The sequence below is a fragment of the Mastigoproctus giganteus genome, chromosome 14 (assembly GCF_048544385.1).
Source record: "Mastigoproctus giganteus isolate SK-2022 chromosome 14, ASM4854438v1, whole genome shotgun sequence".
Classification (NCBI taxonomy): Eukaryota; Metazoa; Arthropoda; class Arachnida; order Uropygi; family Thelyphonidae; genus Mastigoproctus; species Mastigoproctus giganteus.
This window is the reverse complement of record NC_143588.1, coordinates 6,353,671-6,379,573: the sequence shown is the minus strand read 5'-3', so window position 1 is coordinate 6,379,573 and position 25,903 is coordinate 6,353,671. Positions and strand designations below refer to the sequence as shown.

Here is a 25,903-nt window from a genome sequence, read left to right as displayed (position 1 = left end):
TTATTTCTTCAGTGTATTATGGTTTCACACATATGTAATGATTTAATCAGCAATTTTTCTTAATATTTTTAATGTTTTTTTAATACAATGGCCACACATTGGCTAAAATGTAGCCTAGAAGGAGATTAAGATGACAGTCATGTGTGCCAATTGCAATAAACATTAATAAATACAGAATTTTATGTACACACTACTGGGTTCAGGTATGTAATAATAAAAGGTTTCAGTACAGTGAAATAGGTGCACTGGTCTCACTGTACTGAAACCTGCTATAATTACCCACAATTTTATATACAGGGTGTCTCAAAAATATTGGTACAAACGTTTAGGGGAGGTAGGTAACATCTAAAAGAATGTGAATCGCTTAGGATCCCATAACCGGAAACGTCACCTCGGTAGATGGCGCTGTTCATCAGTTCGCAAGAGAAAAAATTTCAATGTTTTGTTCACGGATGAGGCTTATTTCACTCAGGAAGGCTTATTCAATCAGCACAATGCTCGTTTGTGCTCACGACAACTCACACAGTGTGTGCCCATGCGGCACAACATCCAAGTATATGATATCAAAATTATTTTTGGCATTCAGTTCCTTTGTGACTACATCATAATATCCAATCAAATTGGTCAGAGAAGACCTCCCTTTAACAAACCGATGCTATGTCTTAACTATTACTGCAGTCTTGTCTAGATGATCCTGAAATGCTTCTTTAACCAGTGATTCGATTATTTTCCTCAGAACACAAGTTAAGTTAACAGGTCTATAGTTACCTGTGTCACCTTTTGAGCCCTCTTTGTAAATCGGTGATCCATTTGCACAACTTCAGTCCATGGGGACCTCCCCCCCTGAGTTTAAAGTAGCTCTTATAATTATGGCTAAGGGTTTGCTTACTTCCTCTGCTGCCTCCTTTAATATAACTGGATAGATCCTGTAAATAAAGAACTCTTTGCTTTTTTTTTTTTTTTTTTGCATCCTTTGCCAAGGATTTCTCGTAATCTGCCTTTGCCTGCCTAACCTCCTTTGTGGCTTGATTACAGACTAGTTTATATCTGCCATAGGCTTCTGTGTCATCTGATACTTTTTATGAATCCCATACATTTTTCTTCTCTGCCACGAGTCTCATTAGTTCATCTGACATCCATTTAGGCCAAAACCTTGAACAGTATTTCTTAGTTGGAATGAAAAGCCTAGTAACCTCCAAAATTAAGTCCCTGAAGGCTTCCCATTTAGAATTCGACATTGGTAACATCATCCGTTGATCCCATGATCCCACTGTACAGAATTTAAAAACTGTCTGAGACACCTTTACAAAAGCAAAAGCCCTTCTGATGATAATCAGATCAAGAGTATTACTCCCTCTGGTTGCCTCTTGAACATGTTGCTGTAGAAAACAGTCATCCAATAAATCCACAAAACTCTTGCTAGTGAGCAAGTGACAAACCCACAAGTTCCAGTGATTATCTGGAAAGTTAAAATCTCCCATTGTAAGACATTCTGATTTACTGGCCCACTCTATTTCTCTGCACAATTGCTCATTATACTCATCAGATTCATTAGGCCTATAACACACACTTACTCTCATTTTTCCTTTCCCAGTGCTTATATCACCTGGCGCACTATGGCTATAGTTGCAGATGCACCTAATAAATCCCGAAACTAACAACAACAGCTTATGTCACACCAAACAGACTCAACATTGCATTGTCTAGCAACATCAATTGGATGCACTTCCTTAAATTTTGTGTTTCTTAATTAACAGCATAGCCCCTCCTCCTTTCCTGTCCTGTCTATCCTTCCTGTACACATTGTATTCCCCAAATTCCAATTCTGCACTGCTTATGTCTGTGTGACACCACGTGTCTGATATCTGCCTTTGATGTCTTGACTAGCACTTGAAATTCATCAAATTTATTAACTATACTCCTGGCGTTGGTGTACATGCAAGTATACATGCACCTGTTTGTACTCTTAGTTACCCTAACACAGCCCATGTATTTATTTGTTCCACTATGACTGCCAGCAGTCCTAGAAATCTCCATTGCCTTGCTTTCCAGGCTGCTGCTCATTCTAATACAGTGCAAGAATCAGTTTTGCCTATGCCTGCAGCCACTGTTAACCTTTTAGTCTGTGTATCTCCCCAAGCTAGCAGTTTTCTGACCCACTGCCTCGAGAGCATCAGCAAATATTCTTGCACCCTTTCTATTTAAGTTTACCCCATCCCTGTAGAAGCAGTCTCTCCTGTCAACAAGCACAGACCAGGCTGAAAAAAATTCAACCCCTTGAGCCTTGCACAATCTCTCCAGGGCTGAATCGATCAACAAGGCTCTCATCATATACTCCCCACTATCGTGTCTGGGCAGAATTGCAGACACTTTCACATTCAAACCTAACTCGCGACTGTTTTTCAACATTGACTTGTACTTGTTGAGTAAATCTGCTCTTAATATCATTAGTTCCAACATGTACAACAATATCACCTTTTGTGCCCTTGAAAGATGATATCTGCTCTACAACATCATCAACTTTTGCCCCTGGCAGACATACCCTGGTCCTGTTCCAATCTTTCCTATCTTCAGTACTGCCTAATTGCAGATTTCTCCTCTTTCCCACTAGTACTGACAGTAATCTTGTCACAACTTTAACAGGCATTCCTCAAGGAGCCATTCTCTCCAGTACTGTATTTTCAGCATCTCTTCAACCACTTCTACAAGAAAGTCCAAATCTACTGGCATACTGATGATTTAAAGTTATTTATAATCTCCAGTGCCAGTGATGATATTCGCAAAGTTATCAATGATGTGAATTTACATATTTGTGAAATCATCAAGTATCTGAAAGATCTTAATCTGACTATAAATGCAAGCAAATCTGCTCAAATTACTTATTCCCTTCAGAAACAACCAAACCACATAGAAGTAAAAATTGCAGATGTCCCAATCACAAATATCTATGCTCACAAAGATCTTGGAGTTGTTTTTGATAAAAATCTCTCCTTTAATGCCCATTATTTATGTTTCTCAAGAAATTCAAAAAGCAAAATGGTTATTCAAACAAGAAATAGCAGCGATTCAAGACAGAAAAACAGTGATTAAGCATGTTCAGAGATGCATCTTTCCCATTCTGTCCTATGCTTCTGAAATCTGGTCTGTTCTCCTCAAGAAATTCCTTACCCTAGAATATCGGGTTCTTAGATGGCTCAATAGTAAGCTTCATTTTCCCCATACAATATCCAGGCAACAGCTTTATGAAAACTTAAAAAATAAAGCCTCTGTAACAGATGATCAACGAGTCTGAAGTCATGCTTCTTGCAAAGTTAATTACTTCTGCAAGAAGTAATTAACTTTGCCAACAATTCGTGCACTGTTAAGTAATTAACTTTGCCAACAAACTTTTCCGACTCTCTAGCTTGGTCCTTGACGTTGTCACAGACATTCTCTCAGATATGCCAGACAAGCTGTACTTGCTACCTGGGAGTCTAAAATGCTGATAGAACTGATATTCGGGTTGACACTCAAGTCGAGTGGACCCAATTTCGGTGAAGTCCGGACGGTCTGTGACAGCCAAATCCTCTGCTTGCACCTTCACAATGGTGGGACTGTTAGTAATCCTGCATATAACCTCCATGCACAAGTACATGGTGGGTGACCACCCAGGTGTGAACCAACGTAAGCAGGGGTTGAGTTGTGGCGCCCACACCACATGGAGGAATGCCATCCCTCTATGTTACCAGGCAGTACTAGGTGGTAGATGACTCTCATCAACCGGTGCAATACCACCACTTTGCTTATTGGAGGCTTGAAGTGGTGGAACACATGTTTAGTCTCTAGAACTAAGTTCCGGTCAACCCTTCCCTATCTCGTCCAACATGCAGTATGATTGATGACTTTTGAGATTACGATGAACATCGTGTCGAGATCCAATATTCCTTACATTTCGAGAATTCAGAATAATCACCTGAGAGGGCATAAATTCAAATTGAGGTAAGAAAGATGTAGGATAGACGTGCGGAAATTGGTCTTTAGCCAGCGGGTGGTTGGTGGTGGAACAGACTTCCATCCCTTGTCATAGAAATTGATAGCCTAATTAAGTTTAAGGCTCAGCTATACATGTATTTCGAACGAACAGAGGGGTGAAGTGGAAGTGATTTTTTTTTTTTTTTTTTTTTTTTTGGCTGATGCTGCATAAGCTTGGTTTCTTGCATCAAATGTCTCTACTAATGCTAATGCTAATATCTTAATTGGCTCGTTTCTATTTCTTCAGTTTCATTTTCTGCATACACCAAAGCTCGCAACAATTGTAAAGCAGTTATTAATCAGTCCAAACTAGAGTTTGAGCAGGCGAAGAGTAGAAAACTTGCTTCTTGCCCTAATGGTAGTCGAGCATTCTGGTCTCTTGCCAAAGCTATTGGCCACAACTTTTGCCCATCTCTGCTCCCACCTCTGTCCAAACCAGATGGTTCTGTTGTCACTTCAGCCAAGGATAAAGCTGACCTGCTAGCATCCTATTTTTCTTCCAACTCATGTATTAATGATCTTGGTAAAACACCTCCCACCATTTCCAACATGCTCCATTCAATGCCCCCTGTGGTCTTTCTTCCGTCAAAAGGATATCAGAGGGATTTTGAAGAATCTTGATGCTAAGAAAGCTCCAGGTCCCGATGGTATTTCTCCACTTGTTCTCAAAACCTGTACTCCTGAACTTACTCCTATTCTTTGCCGCCTTTTTTCACTTTCTTATTCCAAAGGTGTTTTTCCTTCTGCTTGGAAATTTGCTCATATCCAGCCAGTTCCTAAAAAGGGTGACAAATCCCTCCCATCCAATTATCGTCCCATTGCAATTACTTCTACTCTTTCTAAAGTAATGGAGAAATCAATTAACCGCCAACTCTTAAGCTACCTAGAAACCTTCCGTCTGATCAACGATCGCCAGTATGGATTCCGTCAGTGTCGATCCACTGGTGATATTCTGGTTTATGTTATCCATTTATGGACTAATTCAATGGAAAGGTTCGGTGAAACACAAGTAGTTGCTCTTGACATCTCAAAGGCTTTTGATTGTGTTTGGCATAAAGGTCTTCTAAACAAGCTTCCATCTTATGGTTTGCCAACTGTTTTTAGTAATTGGTTATCCAGTTTTCTCTCTGATCGATCACTGAGAGTGATGGTAGATGGCTCTCTGTCTTCTAACTTCTCCACTAATGCGGTGTCCCCCAAGGTTCAGTTCTTTCCCCCACTCTTTTCCTCTTGTATATTAATGACCTTCTTCCATTGACTGGAAATCCTATCCATAGTTTTGTCGATGATAGCACATTGCATTCCACTTTCCATTTTGAGAAACCTTGTCCTGCTCAATCAGCTTAAACTTCTCAAAAATCTGCTACCAATTCCTTAAATGCCGATCTTCAAGTAATTCTCCAGTGGGGTAAAGACAACTTAGTTGATTTCAACCCTTCTAAAACTCAGTCTTGTCTTATATCTCGCAAAAAGAATTGTTCTGCTCCTATGCTTCGCTTTAGTGATACTCTGATTTCTAGGCAAAATGATATCTCTTTTGGGGATTACTCTGACTTCTAATCTCTCTTGGCACACGCACATTACAAATATTGCTTCCTCTGCATCTAAAAAACTTGGTTTTCTCTTTTGCTCACGGCGTTAATTTTCTTCCAAACAGCTGCTCACTCTGTATAAATCGCAAATCCGCCCTGCCATGGAATATTGTTACCACATCTGGGGCGGTGCCCCCAAAACCTCTCTCTCTCAGGCTTCTTGATTCCATTCAGAAGAGGGCAGTTAGGTTAATTGATGATTCATCTCTAACAGAGACTCTCCACTCGCCGTCTCATAGACATACTGTTTCTGCTGTATGCCTCTTCTACAGATACTTCCATGGGCACTGTTCTTCTGAATTGGCTTCTATAATTCCTACTCTCTCTTTCAAAACAGTCCGAAGACGTGCCGCCACCAGCCAACATCCAATTACTGTCCAACTCCAAACTCACAGAACCAACTTCTCATCTTCTTCGTTTATTCATTCAACTGCCATTTTCTGGAACAACCTTCCTTCACACGTATTTCCTGAAAATTACAGTCTACAGAAGTTCCAAGTGTAATGTCAACAAATGTCTTCTCAACCTCCAACCCAAGCACGGTACTAAGTACTATAGGTTCTAATACCTCTCGTGTTTGTGGTTTACATATAAAAAAAAAAAACAATTAACCAACAATTCCAATCCAACGTCTCCGGGCTCAAACAAATGGACAGAATGTTCCCCAATTGACCCCTTCACCTCATAAACCATCACAACATTGATTGCAACAGGTTACTCAACTCTGAAGCCTACAGGAGTCAGATATCTGATAAAATGAAGAGAAATAAAAATGGCAGCCTGCTTCCAACCCAGTAACTGCAACTGAAAGCCAAATGCCCTGTTCTGCAAATTCCTTTTTTAATTGATAAATATAATTCCTAGTAGTTGTTAATGTTTATATGAAATCTGCTATGTATTTGATTATATTACTTTATGTGATTTCCTTTGTATTATTATCTGCCCCCTAACCATGTGCTGTGATGGGCTTGCGTATTTACAATAAATGAATATTTAATTATTTATTATTTACTCTCCAAAATTCTGCATTCCTTATATCTGTGTGGTACCATGTCTCTGATACCCAGGGTCCTGAGCTGGATATCATCATTCTTTTCTTTTATTATTATTATTATTAACCATATGGTGCAAGGAAACCTGAGGCTTATGCTGCACCAGCCAAAAAAAAAATTCCCATGTTACCCTGAGAGAGGGAGAGAGAGAGAGAGAGAGAGAGAGAGAGAGAGAGAGAGAGAGAGAGAGAGAGAGAGAGAGAGAGAGAGAGAGAGAGAGTCAGAAGTAGAAGGGAATCACCAAGAAAGAGAATAATGATGATATCCAGCTCCGGACCCTGGGTTTGCCAAGCCCATACTCACCAGATGTGAGCCCCTGGGGTTTGGTGATTCCCTTCTACTTCTGATTCTTGTTTGTTCTCTCTCTCTCTCTCTCCCTCTCTCTCCCTCTCTCTCTCTCTCCCCCTCTCTCTCTCCCCCCTCTCTCTCTCTCTCTCACACACACACACACTGCTGCACCAGCCAAAAAAAAAAAAATTTTTTTTTTTTTGGCTGGTGCAGCATAAGCCTCGGGCTTCCTTGCACCATATGCTAATAATACTAATATCTCAACAATATCCGCCTTTGATGATTTGACCAGCACTTTAAATTCATCAAATTTATTTACTATACTCCTAGTATTGGTGCACTTGTTCTTACTTTTAGTTACCCTAACACAGTCCATGTATTTACTTGTTCCCTGGTGACTCCCAGCAGTTCTTGAAATCCCCAGCACCTTGCTTTCTAGGCTGATCTCATGCCAATAGAAGAAGTGCTAGAATCACTTTTACCTACTTGAATACACTGTTCCAATTGTGGTCTTACAATTGCTTTATACAGTGGGAATATGACTTCCATATCACTACAGGATAATTTTTGATAAATCATCAATAGATCACCATAGGCTTTCCTGGCTGCCTGTTTGCATGACTCAGAAAGAAAACTTCATATCTGCCCATATTATAACACCTAGAACCCTTTCTTCCTCTATTGTTTTTAATTCAACCCCACCCAGTGTGTAATTTGTTCTGGCGTTATTCCCCAAGTGTAAGACCTTGCTTTTTGCTGCATTAAAACACTTTTCTGACCATTCTTGCAGCCTGTTCAAGTCATCCTGAAGGAGCACTGCTTGGTACTGATTATTAACTACTCTACCAATCTTTGCATCGTCTGTAAATTTTGACATCAAGCTTTCTATCCCATTGTTGATGTAATTTATGAAGATCAGAAACAACGGTGGTCCAAGAACCAATCCTTGAGAAGGGTCCACTCCTGATGTTACACTAATGTTGAAGAATTAATACTCATCTCTATCAACACATAATGACGAAAAAAAAAAAGAAGTAAAGTACCTAAAATATTGTGTTGCAGGGGTGATATTATTCATGTATTAAAATTATAAACTGATAGTTTCAATAATTATTAACATACAAATTAGGTAGAAATTTTGGCTTGCACTTTGTTTATTATATATTCTCTGAACTGATATTGCCTTTTTTCTCTTTCCAGTGCTCCATACTTTTGTATTTGAAGAAAGTTCCTTTACTAAACCTTATGATTTCAATGTCAGTAAAGTGAATAGCACTGGAAGTTCAATGCATCTGATTATTCCAGCCAATTTCCCACTTGTCCGAATGCATAACTGCAGTGGCCAAGTGACAGGTATTGGTCTTCTCTTCTTGAATGTGGAAAATATCCTCAAGACCAACAATGATATCAGGTGGTTTAAAAAAAGAATCAATATTGATATATGTACTTACTTTAATTATGTAAAATTAAATGCAACAAGGCATCATATCTTTAAGAGTATATATAATAATCTATATAATATTGTTGTAAACACACCATAGACAACTCTTAAATAAAAAAACTACATTAGTAGTTTGAAGGGCACCATTTTATCTGTATCTCATATTGTGCTTTTCCTTCACAATGAGTTGCCATGTATTGCACAACCTCGAATAAGTAATACTGCACTAAAAGAGAAGACTATTGTTATTTATTCTCAGTGGGCACCACCACCAAGATGGCACAGTTTCAAGGCTTGTTTGTATGTGTGTGGGATAATAACTCTACTATCCACTTGTCTCTGTTAGACTTAGAAAAGCAAAAAAGGAGAGGGAAAGTTATAGTAGGAGTAGAAGAATGAAAGGGACAGTAACTCCTTCAACTCACACCACACAAAAATTCATAAATTGCTCAAATAGGCAATGCCACCCCAGTAGAGAAGATTGTTGTTACCTATTCTTGGAAATTCTGTGAATATCAGGCTTCCCCCTGGTGAACATTTCAAGGCTTGTTTGTATGTGTGTGGGATAATAACTCTACTATCCACTTGTCCCTATTAGACTTAGAAAAGCATAAAGTAGAGGGAAAGTTATAGTAGGAGTGGAAGTAGAAAAGAAATGGTGTAGAAGAATGAAAGAGACAGTAACTCCTTCAACTCCACTATCCACTTGTTCCTATTAGACTTAAAAAAGCATAAAGTAGAGGAAAAGCTATAGTAGGAGTGGAAGAAGAAAAGAAATGGTGTAGAAAAATGAAAGGGACAATAACTCCTTCAACTCACACCACTCAAAAACTCATAAATTCCTCGAATAGGCAATGCTTCCCCAGTAGAGAAGACTGTTTTTACCTATTCTCATAAACTTCGTGAATATCAGGCTCCCCTGGTGACCGTTTCAAGACTTGTTGGCCTTTCATCGGTGGGTGGGTAGGTACCCTGGTATTGCAGTTGTGAAGATAATCCCACAATATGAGAGATGCCAGAAGGTGTATGTGATAATATTTAAGTAAAATTAAATGCAACAAGGCATATCTTCATAGAGTATATAGAGTATAATAATCTATATAATATTGGTGTACAACTCTTATACACAGACAACTCTTAAATAGAAAAACTACATTAGTAGTTTGAAGGGCATCATTTTATCTGTATCTCATATTTATATGATGATATGACAATATGAGATACATATAAAATTGATGCCCTTCAAACTACTAATGTAGTTTTTTTTGTTTAAGAGTTGTCTATGGTGTGTTTACACCAATATTATATAGATTATTATACTCTTAAAAATATGATGCCTTGTTGCATTAATTTTACTTAAATATTATCACATGCACCTTCTGGCATCTCTCATATTGTGGGATTATCTTCACAACTGGATTGTCATGTCTGCAATCCAGTACCTGCCCACCCACTGATGAAAGAGGCCAACAAGCCTTGAAACTGTGCTGTCTGGGTGCCCACTCCATACTTTTGTATTTGATTTTATTTTGTATTTACTTATTCGAGGTAGTGCAATACATGGCAACTCGTTGTGCAGGAAGAGCACAATATGAGATACAGATAAAATGATGCCCTACAAATTACTAATGTAGTTTTTTTGTTTAAGAGTTATCTATGGTGTGTTTACACCAATATTATATATTACTTTAATTACATTGAAGCGCTGAATCATTTAATTACATTTCAATTTTTTAATTAATAATATTTAATATTTTTGAATAGAATGCTTTATAATATGATGATAGGAATATAAAAATCTGGTTTAGGGTAATTCTGTTATTTTTTGTTTTACCTGGATGTCATGAAATATGATGCTGCTTCTGGAAGACATCCAGTCGAAAAAAAAAAGAAAAAAAGAGTAGTAACAGAGTTACTATTTAGAAAAGCACTTATTTATTTTATGAAAATATATGCTTTATTTCTGTCAAATGTTCATAAAAATACACTACAAAATTTTCAGAGTTTTAACAAATTATATATGGCTGTTCTCATCTGAATCATTTTCGAAAGCAATCTTTTAATGAACCAGAATGATAAATTCTGATTTAATTATATTATTGTATTTAATTGTATTGATATTAAATTCATATCAAAGCTGCTTTTGTAGAATTTTGTTTCTGTAATTTTTCACTTTTTGTCATTAAATTTTAAGGACTTATTTATTCTCTAATTCATGGCCTTGTTAAGAGATCAGAGCAGTGATGGAAACAAGGCAATGTTGTCCCTTGATCACATAAAAAGTCCAGGCTGATTCGGTGCTTATTTTGTTGCCATCCCACTACATGAAAAATTTTTCCAGTGATATTTTGCTACCCCTGAATATGGTTGCTTCTAGGCTTCCATCTTAACAGAGTCCTTCACTTAGAACCATTTTAATATGTAAAAATCTGTCCTTTAAAAAGTTTTGTTGTCCCCTTCCCTGTATTATATATAAAACCATTTTCAGAGGTTGGTAACCCCACAGCTGGGTGGTGATTTAGCTTGAAAGATGAGAATTGCCAAATGTCGTGCTTTGCAACCCAAAACAAAGAATGGAAGGGTTGATTATACTTCAACCACATCTTCTGGCTGTGTGTTTAATAAGTTTCATTCATAGTGAGGTACCATTACAGTCACTTGGATCTTGAGTGCCAACTGTTGGATTTATGATAGAGTATTTTTTTGATCCCTTCTTATGATCACTGTCTAATATAGTTTCTCTGTATCTTTTTCACAGAAAAATAGAAAAACTACATCTTTACTGTCAAATATGATGATATGACAATTTGAGATCTCATATATATATCAGAGTACACCTAATTCTGTATTTACACGATAGATATGTTCCTGAAAAATAAAAAATTCGTGTAAAAAAAGACATTGTATTTATGGAAGAAAAGAAGATTGGTTCCGGATCTAAAAAATCAGTCAAAATAATTAAAAAAAAAACACATAAAAATATTCGTTTTAAGCTTATTATTTTATTTCAACAAAATACACATGTAATAATATGTAATGAAAATGTATTAAAGTAAATTTGTATGCATATGAAATGAAAAAAATTCTTCATGAACAAAAAAAAATCTGTTTTACACATAACAAGATTTTATTCATTTTCACTTTCTGATAATAAACGGCGCATATGTTTGTGTATGACTGGAATATCACTGCTATCACTAAAAATGTTGTGGACATCATCTTCTTCCTCTATTAATGAAATTCTTTCTGTGATCTCTTCAGCAAAATCAGCACGAGTCTCCTCTGGTGCTGATGTTTCACCGGTTTTACGAACAAATTCAGTTATTAATCATTGTGTTCATGTTTTGGTTAGGCCGTTATATAATTCTCTGTAAGAGGCTGTCAACAACTTCAGTTAACGTTGAAACTTCCCAGCGCGTTCCTCATTAGGGTCATGTTTGACAAAATGATTACCTAATTTTCTGGCCAGTTCCAGACCTTCTTTTATTAAATCTGCATTTAGAACAGGATCATTTTCTTCATTATCACTATGTTCTGTGGAATAGGAATCCCGAGGACAACCTCTAATATTTCATCTTCGCTCAGGGCTTTGTCGGTTAACAATTCATCAATATCTTCAAATGATAGATCATCGAATCCTTCTCCACCAATTTTGTGTGTCATTGTAATGATGTTAGGAAATTCAGTCGTATTAGGGATGATGGAATCTTTGCTTCTTACACATTGTGGCCAAACCGCTTTCCAACACACATTTAAAGTTGCTGGTTTTAATTAAATTAATGCTAATCCAACTTGATTGATACAATCCATAATTGAGAATTTCTTCCACACATCAATGACTGTTAGTGTTTCATCATTCAGTTTGTCCAAAACGTGTTGGAATGTTCGTTTTACGTAGTATGTTTTAATTGTCGCAATTATACCTTGGTCTAGCAGTTGTATCAAAAATGTAGTATTAGGTGGCAGAAATAAAATTTGTACGTTTGGGTGTTCCAAGACAGGATTTCCGGGTGCATTGTCAAGAATCAGAAGAACTTTAAATTCAAGACCTTTCAAATTCATATAATGTCTGACTTCTGGGACGAAAAATTTGTTGAACCATTCTGTAAAGATAGCAGTGGTCACCCAGGCCTTCTTGTTTGCCATCTAGTGAACAGGCAGTTTATTGATATCTACACCTTTCATTGAACATGAGTTTAGGGCTCAATTTACCAGCAGTGGTTTTAACATACGATCCCCTGAAGTGTTGGAGGAAAATAATAAGGTCACATGATCCTTATCTACCTTAAAACCACCAGCAGTTTTCTGTGATTTGGCTACATACGTTCTGTTCGGCATTCATTTACAGAAGAAACCAGTTTCATCTGCATTCCACACTTCATCAGGAGTGTATCCTCCATCTTCAATAATTTTTGCAAGTTCCTGCGGGAATACTTTAGCAGCCAATTCATCTGCAGATTTCACCTTTAATTTTTATATTATGAAGAGCATTCCTTTTAAGAAACCCTGTAATCCAACCTGTACTTGCAGAAAATTCATACTTTCTGTTTAACTGAGATGAAGTGCTTGCTCCTTTTCTTTAATCTGTCTGTAAATTCTTAGTGCTGTTTGCTTGATGGCATTTCCATCTACTGGTACTCTTTTTTGTGACTGATCTTCTATCCATATTACCAGAGCCTTTTCCATTTTTTCCTTGACAATATCTCTTGTATATGATGATGAATTAACACTTACTTTTGTTCCAGAACATACCGACTTCCTAATTGCAGCTTCATTTTTCTTAATAGTTCTTACGGTAGCTTCATGTACACCAAAATGCTTTCCTACAGACGTAGCACCTTGTTCAGTTGCAAGACGATCTAAAATTTGAATTTTAAGTTCCAAAGAAATCGCTTTCCTTTTCATTTTGGTAATAGGCGAATTATTCAACATTATATAAGGGCTACTGAAAAATATCTCAGTTATAATTAATAAAAAAAGGTATGAAAAATTTGTAAACTTACAATTTATTTACTATCGGCAAAATTAATAAATTTATGTGTGCACAAATTTCACTAAAGTTTCTTTCACTTTGAAATAGAGCTTACTACTAAATGTCTTCTGAAGAGACAATATTTGTAAAATAATAAGAGGAGTTTACCTCAATATAATATGTAGAACACTTCCGTATGATACTCTCCAGAAATTAAAATGAAAAAACGTAGAACACTTCCGTATGATTCTGGAGAGTATCATACGGAAGTGTTCTATGTACTATATTGAGGTAAACTCCTCTTATTATTTTACAAATATTAATATCAGTGTAGAACGTATTGAAGATACAATGCACGAATACCGTAGATGTGCACCAAATTCAATAAAAACGTTGATGATTCATAGATACCTAGAAGTACACATTGGTAAACAAAAGCACGTGTTTCAAAACGCACACACTAGCTGTTATCCAATCTATTGGTGCATGCAATATAGAAATGATACTAATATGCCACAAATAAAAAAAAGATTTCTTAGAATTTAGGCAAAAAAAAATTCATAGAAATGGTGTTAAATCAAAATGACTCGTGTAAAAAGAGAATGAAATATTTATTTTGAATTCGTGTTAAATCAAATTCATGTGAAAAAAGTTCATGCAAAAACAGAATTAGGTGTATAAGTTTTACATTATATTAGATATGTTGTAACGTTAAATGGAATGGATTTGGGGTAGTGCATTTTAGAACTTTTTTTTTATTATTTTTTTTTTTATAAAAGTGGCACTGGAGATACCATCTTTACTTTGAAATGCTACATCTATTTTTGCATTATTTTTCCACACAGCACACTATTCTTAAGCTTATTTGTTGCAAATGTCTGTTCAAATTGCATTTCTCACACTTGAAATTGAAAAATCATATATTGTATAAAGTGTTGTATATGATTGTGTTTTATTTTCCCAGATTTTTCCCGATTGTGCAAATTTGTTATTTTTCCAGATTTTATAATACATAAAGCATCCTGTCTTTTTTGGCATCTTATTGAATGACACCATTAAAACAATTTAGCTTCACACCATACATAAAAAATATATATATATAATGTATATGTATATACAGTAGACTCTCGATTTTCCAGGATAGATGGTAAAAATATATTTTCAGTTAATCCAAAAATACAGTAAGTCCTCGACATACGTAAGAGATACATTCCAGAACTTCCTACGTAAGTCGAGTTTTACGTAACTCAGGAATGACTAATAAAATGTTGCTGTTATATCCTCAGAAGAATGAAGAAAAATAATTATATATTTTTAATTAGTTCAATTAAAAACTTTATCTGGGGATAATAGTGAAGTAGCCGGAGTGGCACATAAGAAAGGAAAACATAAAAGGAAGAAAAAACGCATGTTATTGTACTGTAAAAACTGGTATGTATTTTGTAGCCTTGGTTATTATAGTTGACCTTCATTGGTGCCGACTGCTTTTCGTATTCTGTCTTTCTCCTTTATGATTGTGTTCACTGATGCCACTGACAAATCTGAATTCCACGCGATACTTGTTAATGTTTGGCCATTTTCATACATTTATTATTTTAATTTTCTGATCCAACTCGGTCGCTTTCCTTTTCTTGGTAGGTTTACTAGTAGCGCTATTACTTATTCTCTTAGTTGGCTCCACAGAGTAGTACTTTGTGATCTACTACTCTGTGGTCGGCACCTTGATAACAGTCAAAATTAAATTTTCTGAAAAGGACTTCACAGAGTTAAGGCAAAAACTCACAAAAACTCCACCACAGCTCACATTTTACTAAAGTACATTTCTGGAGGTCACTGCCATAAAACAATTTGCACTTTCCGGGTTATTGGGCTTTTCTGTTAGCACAATTAATTATAAACAGGTAGTAAACTCGATCTTATTGCATTTGCGATAATACCAATAGCTGTAATTCTGCGAGTTTTTTTCATTATGGTGAAATCATCGTCATCATCAGCCATTTTCAATCCACTGCAGGATGAAGGCCTCCCCAGCAACTTTCCACTTCCTTCTGTTTTGTGCAATGGCCATCCATTTACTACCCACAGACTCATGAATTTAGGCGCCTCCGTAGCCAGGTGGGAAGGAGCAGCAGTGCGTAGCACACGCTTCTTGATTAGACCGGGGTTCGAGCCCGTCACCACCAAATACGGAGGATGCGGAAAGGTCAAGGAATGACCACTGCATATCCCGGAGCAATATGGCCTTAGTTGCTAATGCTCCTAAAAACCAAATAACAAACTAACAAACTCATGAATTTCATCTATCCATCTCCGCTGTTGTCTTCCAGGTTTTCTTCTAGCTCCTCTTGGGTACCATTCTGTTATTTTCTTAGTCCATCTGTCATCATGTCTTCGAGCTATGTGTCCTGTCCAAGACCATTTTAGTTCTTTAGTTTTGATAAGAATGTCCTTTACTTGAGTTTGCTGCCTAATCCATGTGTTTCTCTTCTTATCTAACAGTCTGATTCCCAATATAATTCATTCCATTCTTCGCTGTGAGTTCTCAGCTTCTCTTCCATTCTTTTGGTAAGTGCCCAAGTTTCACTTCCATAAGTCATGGTGGGGAGTGAGTATACATTGGTTCATTATTTTACGTTTCGGTGAAATGTGTGTCCCTTTCACTTGAAATCTTCAGTCATAAAAAAAACCACATAAATTAATGTAATGTAAGTTGGGGACTTACTGTATCGAAAAATGTTCAGCAACCTATGTAAAATGTATGGCGATAGATAAAAAACGAAAAAACTTACCACACACTACTCGCGTGTCCAATATAATGCGTCCATTTATTTTTTATGATGTCAATTTTAAATCTAATAGCTTCCCTTTATTTTTACAATGTCATATATGATTTGGTCATCAACATTATAATGGTTCTTTAGAGATTTAATGGATGCATCGTTTTCAAACTTTTGAATAATTTCAAGTTTTTGTTTAATTGAAAGCACAACTCTTGCATTTGTCATCATTTTCGTGATTTCTAACCAAAAAAAAAGTGACTATAAAAAAAAAATTCCGACATCCCTGACATGCATAACGAAACAAAATTTGTCCTTTTGCGGTGCGACGGAACACAACAATCGACACGACCCACTAAAACAAACTAAATATTTGGTTTTTTTTTTTTGAGCGGGGTTGCAAGGTAATAGGTACACTAATCTCCCAATGACAACTTATAACGCTGCTCCTTGTTGCTTATTTACAACTTGAAAAACATCTGTTTATGCCTATTCTATTTATTACTTGAATTTTTATGATTTCTGGTTGATTTTTTATTTTTTTTAAATTTGGAATCTTGAAGTGTCCTGGTTAATCCGCTTGCCGGTTAATCTGATCCCAGTTAATCGAGAGTCTGCTGTATATATGTATATTATAGGCTTTCATAACTGGGTGGTCAGGAGCAGGAGTGCAGTAGCACACTCTCTTTGAGTAGACCGGGGTTCAAGCCACTGACTGCTAAACACGGTCGATCTGTCAGCCTGCACTGGACCAGCGTGGCAGATTGTGGTTTATTTCCCTCAACATGAGGTCGAGGAGGCTTCCATCCTCCAGTGGATTGATAAGGGCTACAGATTTTATGTATATTATATTTTTATTATATGTATTATACATACATGGAAAAACTTCTATGCTCTTACGGTTACATAATGTTTAATCATTGAATGATATCATTAATTCGCATTGTGATCTTCATTTCATATTATAAATTACTGTTCTTTATATTTTATTACACATACTTTAAAATACTTTGGGTGCTTGCCCTGTGTCTGTATTTTTGCTCCAGGGCAGCTCACCCTCTATAGCCTATAATTTCTTATAACTGTTTTATCATCATCCAGTTTTTCTAATACCCATTGCCACAGTTTGAATAACTAATTAAATAACAATGTATTTATTGTATATAAAGTGCTTAGCATCATAATACACAGCCATTTCTGAATAAACAGAAAATTTTTAAGGTGGCATCGTTTTAGGTTATATCTCATATTGTGAATGCCTTCACAACGAGTTGCCATGATATTGCACTACTTCGAATAAGTAACGCTTCACCTAAGGAGAAGACTAGTGTTACTTATTCTCAGATAGGTACCACCACCCAGACAGCACTGTTTCAGGGCTATTTGGCCCTTCGTCAGTGAGTGGGTAGGTACCCAAGTGATGCAATGATGGCAGCCATCATTGCATCACTTGGGTACCTACCCACTCACTGACGAAGGGCCAAATAGCCCTGAAACAGTGCTGTCTGGGTGGTGGTACCTATCTGAGAATAAGTAACACTAGTCTTCTCCTTAGGTGAAGCGTTACTTATTCGAAGTAGTGCAATATCATGGCAACTCGTTGTGAAGGCATTCACAATATGAGATATAACCTAAAACGATGCCACCTTAAAAATTTTCTGTTTATTCAGAAATGGCTGTGTATTATGATGCTAAGCACTTTATATACATAGTCTAAATTTGTTCGCAGCTTGAGGCTCTAGCCCTAAATGCGCCTTAGCCCAATGTATTTATTTTATTTGTTGTATTTATGCTGGTGTATTTTTTTTTTTTTTGCTCTGTCCTTTTCTATCATTTTTTTCCCTAGTTTTTCTTACATGTTTATTGGTTTATTTGTTTTTATAATATTCTTAATATGAATAAGTCAAATAAATATGAAAGCACACTGCATCGGTATTACAGGATAATGTACATCAGCTATGGGTAATCCGACAAATGATAAACATGGTGTACTGGCATATAATGCCTTTTGTCCTTCTTCTGTGCTTGGCTCTGATACGAAATCTGATGTCACAATGAATAAGTACTTACTGTATATCAATGATATTAACTGCCATGTCAACTTGCAGCACAGTATTAACTTAATACTTGTAATAAACAAACTTGTAAGACATGTCCATCTATGCATCCTAAACATTATACTAATATCCCAAGCAAACAAAATATCTTCTGCCAAGGAGGTGGTATACATGATAACATGTATGGATTGCCATAGTAAATATATAGGACAAACAGGAAACGAATTAGAGATCAAATTGAATCTGCATAAATCCCAAATTAAATTATATAAAATAAAGATAAAAATACTAAATTTTGAATAATGAATTAGAATTAAAGCATTTGGACATCCTTGATTTCATGAAAGTGCAAATTTCTCTTATGGCCATTGTAGATAATACAGATAAAAGGGAGATTATGAATGATATCTTTTGTATTAGTTAATTAATCACAATATCCATATGGATTAAACAATAGGTTCAATAGTAAATGTTTTGCCTGTAACACACACACGAGCTGTATGTTTTTTCTGTTTTATATGGTAAAAAAACTAATATGTAATAGCATTAATAGAGCCATATGATGCAAGAAAGCAAGTTTATATAGCATCAGTCAAAAAAAAAAAAAAAAAAAAAAAACCCCTTTCCATTTCACTCATCCATTCATTCCAGAACTTTGTCTAGTTTTTCCTTGAGTTTATTTCAGCTGTTAGTTAAGAAACATATAAAATCTAAGGAAGTGCATCCAGTTGACATGGGTAGACAGTACAATATTGAATTTACTCTGGAAGGGAGCTAAATGATGTTGTAATAACTGAGAGCAAAGTGCAGGAGAATTGTTGAAGTTAAACATAAGGAAGGCACCTGGGGTGGATGCAGTCTATCCAGTTTTATTAAAGGAGGAGCAAAGAAAGTAAGCAAACCCTTAGCCCTAATTATGAGAGCTTCCTTGGACTCAGGGGAGGTCCACATGGATTGGAGATGTGTAAATGTATCCCCAATTCACCTTTGTGAATTGGGGATACATTTACACATCTTTAATTCACCCTTTAATTCACAAATGTGAATTAAAGGGTAACACGAGTAATATATACCAGTTACTTTAACCTTCTGTTCCGGGGAAAATAATGGAGTCTGTGGTTAAGTCTGTGGAAAATAATGGAGCATGTTTGGGAGGCAACTGCAGGGAGTAATACTCTTGATCTGATTATCAGTAGTGATTCTTCATGCATTAAGAATCTGCAGATAAAGGAACCACTAGGTGGCAGTGATCACAGTGTGCTGAATTGGGATTTACTCAAAGAGGTAACTACCAACTAAGCAAACCCTTAGTCATAATTATGAGAGCATCCTTGGACTCAGGGAAGGTCCCCACGGACTGGAGATGTGCAAATGTATCCCCAGTTCACAAAGGGGGATCAAAGGGTGACACGAGTAATTACAGACCAGTTTAACTTCTGTTCTGGGTAAAATAATGGAGTCACTGGTTAAAGATACATTGCAGGATCATCTAGACAAGACTAGCAATAATTCAGACACAGCATGAGTTTCTTAAGGGAAAGTCTTGTCTGACAAATTTGATAGGATATTATGATGTGGTTACAAAGGAACTGGATGCAAAAAATAATTTTGATAACATATATTTGGATTTCAGGAAAACTTTTGACACTGTTGCGCATGGAAGACATATTGTACAAATTGGAGCAGAATGGTATTAAGGGTAAGTTGCTACAATGGATAAAAGGATAGTTGAGTGAGAGAAAATAGAGGGTGGTAATTAATGGGTGCTTCTCTTCGTGGACTAATGTTATTAGTGGAGTTCCACAGGGTTTGATTTTGGGTCCTCTGCTGTTTTGTATATTTATCAATGATATTGATGAAAGTGTATCAGGCTTAGTGTCGAAGTTTGCAGATGATACAAAGGTTGGCAGGGTTGTTAATGACAGTAATGGCAGTGTGCTACTGCAACAGGATCTGGATAATTTGGGCAGATGGGCTAAGAAGTGGGAACAGAAGTTTAACCTTGACAAATGCAAAGTACTGCATGTGGGTAGAAGTAACCCCAGAGAAACGTACCAACTGTGTGGTACTACACTTAAGGTGGTAGAAAATGAAAAAGACTTGAGAGTAATTGTGCGGTCAGATATGAAGTTTTCAGAACAATGCAGACAGGCTACCAGGGCAGGTCATGAGGTTTTGTCAATGATATATAGGAATTTTGCTAGCAGGGAAAACGATGTGATTGTCCTTCTGGATAAGGCAATGGTCAGGCCACGCCTTGAGTACTGCCTTTAGGTCTGGAGGCCTCATTTTAGGAAGGATGTAGATTTGCTTGAACGTGTACAGAGAAGGGCAACAAGATTGGTGAGGGGAATGAAGGGATCCTCTTACCAAGAGAGGCTTAAGTTCTGCAAATTGCAGTGGCTGGAGACTAGGCAATTGTGCGGTGATCTGATTGAGGCCTTGTATAAGGCCTTGAATGGGTTGAGCACGCTGAATTCTAATGAGATCCTTCCACTTGTTCAGATTACGAACCTAAGGGGCATAAATTCAAATTAAGAAAAGACAGATGTAGAATAGATGTGCGGAAATTTGCCTTTAGACAGAGGGTGGTTAATTGCTGGAACAAACTTCCATCTGTTGTTGTGGAAGTTGATAGGTTAAATAAATTTAAGGAGGAACTGGACAGGCATTTGGATTGAATGGTGTGATTTTTTTTTTTTTTTGGCTGATGCTGATTAAGCTCATACACTTGCTTTCTTGCATCACATGCCACTACTACTACTACCATCAGGGGTAAAGGGAAGGGTTTTTGCTTTCGTAAAAGCGACTACGGTGGTCTGAGACAGTATTTAAATTCTATACGGTGGGGCCAAGTGATGATGTTACCAACAGCAAATTCAAAATGGGAAGCATTCAAAGAATTTATCTTGGAAGCTGCTTTACATACCAACAAAGAAATATTGTTCAAGGTTTAGGTATAAATATATGTCAGATGAACTAATGAGACATATGGCAGAGAAGAAAAATCCATGGGATACATATAAATTAATGGGTGACATGGAAGCCTACGATAGAAATAAGCTGGTCTGTAACCAAGTCACAAAGGGGGTTAGGCAAGTAAAGACAGATTATGAGAAATCTTTTGCAAAGGATGCAAAGAAAAACAGCAAAGAGTTCTTTACCTATGTAAACTGTAGAAGGAAGGGATGAATCAGATTGGTCCACTGAATATCGATGGTTCAACTGTTGATGATCGTGCTCAGATGGCTAACAAACTAAATGAATATTTTGCATCTACATTCACACATGAGGAGTTATTTAGGGAGGGGAATGCCAGAGGTGAACTAAACTCTGGCAGTGAGCTAGATGATTTTGTAATAACTGAGAGGAAAGTGGAGGAGAAATTGTTGAAGATAAACATAAGAAAGTGGATCGATGGAATCTATTCAGTTATATTAAAGGAGGCAGCAAAGGAAGTAAGCAAACCCTTAGGCATAATTATGAGAGGTTCCTTGTAATCAGGGACGGTACCCATGGACTGGAGATGTACAAATGTGACCCCAATTCACAAAGAAGAATCAAATGGTGACACAAGTAATTATAGACCTGTTAGTTTAACTTTTGTTCCAGAGAAATTAATTCAGACACTGGTTAAAGGAGCACTGCAGGATCATCTAGACAAGACTTCAGTTATAACTCAGACAGAGCATGTGTTTGTTAAGTGGAAGTCTTGTCTGACAAATTTGATTGGATACTATGGTATGGTATGGTCACAAAGCACCTGGATGCAGGGAATAACTTTGACATCATATATTTGGATCTTAGAAAGGCTTTTGATACTGTTACACATGGAAGGGTGCTGCACAAATTGGAGGCAAATTGCTGCTATGGATAAAGGGATGGTTGAGTGGGAGAAGACAGAGTGGTAATCAGTGGACACTGCTCTTCGTGATGATGGTATATCAGGCTTAATGTCCAAGTTTGCTGATGATACGAAGGTTTGCAGAATTGTTAATGATACTAATGACAGTATGCTGCTACTGCAACAGGATCCAGAAAAGTTGAGCAGTTGAGCGGTGGCAAATGAAGTTTAACATTGACAAATGTAAAGTACTACATATGGTAAGCAGTAACCCCACAGTAACGTATCAATTCTGTGGTACTGCACTGACAGTTGTAGAGAATGAAAAAGACCTGGGAGTAATTGTGCAGGCAGATATGAAGTTTTCTGATTAGAGCAGACAGTCTGCAAGAGTAGCTCATGGTGTCTTGTCAATGATATACTGGAATTTTTCTAGCAGGGATAAGGAGGTAATTATTTCCTTGTATAAGGCAATGTTCAGGCCACACCTTGTGTACTGTATACAGGTCTGGAGGCCTCGTTTTAAGAAGGATGTAGAGCTGATGGAACGAGTACAGAGAAGGGCAACAAGATTAGTGAATGGAACAAATGGTTGCTCTTATGAAGAAAGGCTTAAGTTTTGCAGATTACTGTATCTGGAGACTAGGCACTTTCAAGGTGTTCTGATTGAGGTGTATAAAGCCTTGAATGGTTTGAGCATGTTCAATGCTGATGGGATTCTTCCTCTTGTTCAGAATAATCACCTGAGAGGGCATAAATTCAAATTGAGGAAAGACAGATGTAGGATAGATGTGTGGAAATTTGCCTTTAGTCAGTGGGTAGTTGATTGGTGAACAGACTTCCATCTTTTGTTGTGGAAGTTGATAGTCTAAATAAATTTAAGGCTGTGTTGGATAGGCATTTGGAACAAATGGGGCGGGGAAATCGGAGCTTTTTTTTTAATTGTATTTTTTTATATTTTATTTATTTATTTATTTTTTTTTTTTTTTTTGGCTGATGCTGCATAAGCTTGCTTTCTTGCATTGTGTGCCTCTACTAATGCTAATGCTAATTGACAAAACCTCATGAGCTGCCCTGACGCATGTCTAAACTGCTCAGAGAATTTTATGTCTAACTGCAGAATTCAGTCTAGGTCTTTTTCATTCTTCACTACCCTAAGTGTAGTACCATAAAGTTAATTCTGACTTTGGTGTTACTGCTTGGATTGAATCAGTTTGGTTACACAAGACTGCCCATTGACAAATCCATGCTGCGATTTTATAATTGATGCCTGTCAAAATGTCCTGCATTTCTTCTTTAACCAGTGATTCCATTATTTTTCTTGGAACAGATATTAAGCTAACACGTCTGTAAGTACTTATGTCAGCTTTTGATCCCCCTTTATGAATTGGGGATATATTTGCACTTTTCCAGGATTTAGGGAACTTCCCTAAATCCTGGAAAAAATGTTTGCCTTTATGATTAAAGGTTTGCCTATCTTGTTTGCTGCCTCCTTTAATATGATTGGATCGATTCCATCTGCTTCAGGTGCCTTTTTTATGTCCATCGTCAACAATTCTCTTTCACTTTTCTTTCAGTTATCACAAGATCATTTACTCTTACAGTTTGATAAAATTTTGACATCCTCTACCGTAAAGAATTCCTAATGTGTAAATTTAGATGCAAAATACCTATTTAATTTGTCTGCAACCTGAACAGGGTCATCAGCAGTTAACCTCTGAACATCAATGGCCTAATGTGAATAAAACCCTTCCTTGTACCGTTAATATAAACAGAAGTACTTGATGTGTTTCTTTGCAGAAGCTTCTCTTAATCTCCCTTAGCTTGCTTAACTTCCTTATGACTTGATTACAGACTAATTATATCTATCATAGGCTTCTGTATCACCTGGTAATTTATATGCATCCCATGCACATTTCTTCTCTGTCACATGTGAGCAAGTTGTTAGCTTAATAGCTCATGGAAGTCTAAGTCAGATAACCAAAAGAAATACATGTCTCATGAAATGCTTGAAATACAAAGAATAACAGGAATGGAATCCATTACTGTGTTTATTTGCATTTGCAGTTTATCATCATCATCAGCAGCAATTTTAAATCCACTGCAGGATGAAGGCCTCTCCAGTAATGTCCCAGTTCCTTCTGTTTTGTGCAATACCCATGCATTTACTACCCACCAACTCTTGAATTTAATCTGTCCATCTCCATTGTTGTCTTCCAGATTTTATTTTAGCTCCTCTTGGGTACCATTCTGTTATTTTCTTAGTCCATCTGTCATCATGTCTTTGAGCTATGTGTCCTGCCCAAGTCCATTTCAGTTCTTTAGTTTTGATAAGAATATCCTTTACTTGTGTTTGCTGCCTAATCCATGTGTTTCTCTTCTTATCCAACGTTCTGATTCCTAATATAATTTGTTCCATTCTTTGTTGTGTAGTTTTCAGCTTCTCTTCCATTTTTTTGGTGAGTGCCCAAGTTTCACTTCCATAATTCATGATGGGGAGTATATATTTTGTTCATTATTTTACATTTCAGACAAATTGGGATATATTATTCTTCAAAATTTATTCTTCTCTTAAACTTCCAGCCATTTATCATTGTTACAAAAAATCCACCTTATTCTCAGAATTTCCTTACACCTAAATGCTTATATTCCAAGACTTCTGTGGCATACTTGTTCATCATTCATTTTTTTTAGCCATATCTTTACTAACTCTGCATAACTGATTAAGGTTTTCCTCTAATATTGCTCCTCAGTGTATGACTATATTTCCTGAAGCTATCTATCCAGAATTTATTCTTCTCTTGACTTCCAGCCATTTATCATTGTTTCTTTCCTGTTCAAGATAAATATATAAATCCACCTTTTCAATTTCTACTTGCTTCAACAATTATATATCTTTCTGTGCATTACTTATTCATCATTACTTTTGTTTTATTCATCTTTAGTCCAAAAATCGTTAATAACTCTGCATAACTGATTAAGATTTTCCTCCACTTCTTCGGAATTATGGCTTGTGATCATAATGTTGTCTGCAAATTGTAAAATGGTTTAGGGTACTCAGTACTCTCCATTCACATTGATTCCTTTCTGCGATCAGTCCAATCTTCTGAAAGCTTCTTCAAGGGCAGCAGTAATCAACTTCGGAAGATACTGTGTCTCCTTGTATAACTCCTTTCTCAGTTTTAAATTTCCTACTGTCTTTGTCTAGTCTAATCAAGGAGGGTAACATTCTCATATATTTTTCTTTGAAATCATATTGTATGTGATGTCTGTGCCTTGTCTTTGCAGTGGTGCCCGAAACATTGCCTTTAGCTGTATGGAGTCCAATGCCTTTTCATAATCCACAAATGCCTTTTCATAATCCACAAATGCCAGGCATAATGGTGTTTTATATTCATTTGCTTTCTCCATTAGCTCTGATATTACATGAAGGTTACATCCATATTACATTCATATTACATCCATAGTTGTGAATCCTGTCCAGAGCCAGCTTGCTCTTTCAATTGATTCTCATCAGGTATTCTTTCTAATCTGTTAGTGATGACCCTTGTGAACAAGTTGTAGATGTGGGACAACAAGCTAATTAGTCTATAATTTCCAATTTCTGATTTGTCTCCTTTCTTATGCAGCAAAATTATGATTACATTATTCCACTCCTTAGGAGTCATGTCTTTCCTAATGTATTTTGTGAAGAGTCTTGCCAGTTTGTGTCATGTATCTTCCTCCCAATTTCAAAAACTCTACAGTAACTTCATCGTCACCTGGGGATTTTTGATTCTTCATTTTCTTTAATGCATGTTCTGTCTCATCAGGAAGGATGTCGTATGTGTTGCAAATTTGCGGTCCATCTTCCCCACTGCTTACATCAT

General features: G+C 36.6%; 1 protein-coding gene across 1 annotated transcript in view; it reads left to right on the top strand.

Moving 5' to 3' along the window:
• LOC150074959 (adhesion G protein-coupled receptor L1-like) overlaps positions 1–25,903 on the top strand; it is a 267,365-nt gene that overhangs the window by 96,672 nt on the left and 144,790 nt on the right. Inside the window, exon 7 of the mRNA XM_090389003.1 lies at positions 8,144–8,354. Coding sequence (XP_090245129.1) covers positions 8,144–8,354 — 211 coding nt within the window. The remainder of the gene's footprint in view (positions 1–8,143; positions 8,355–25,903) is intronic.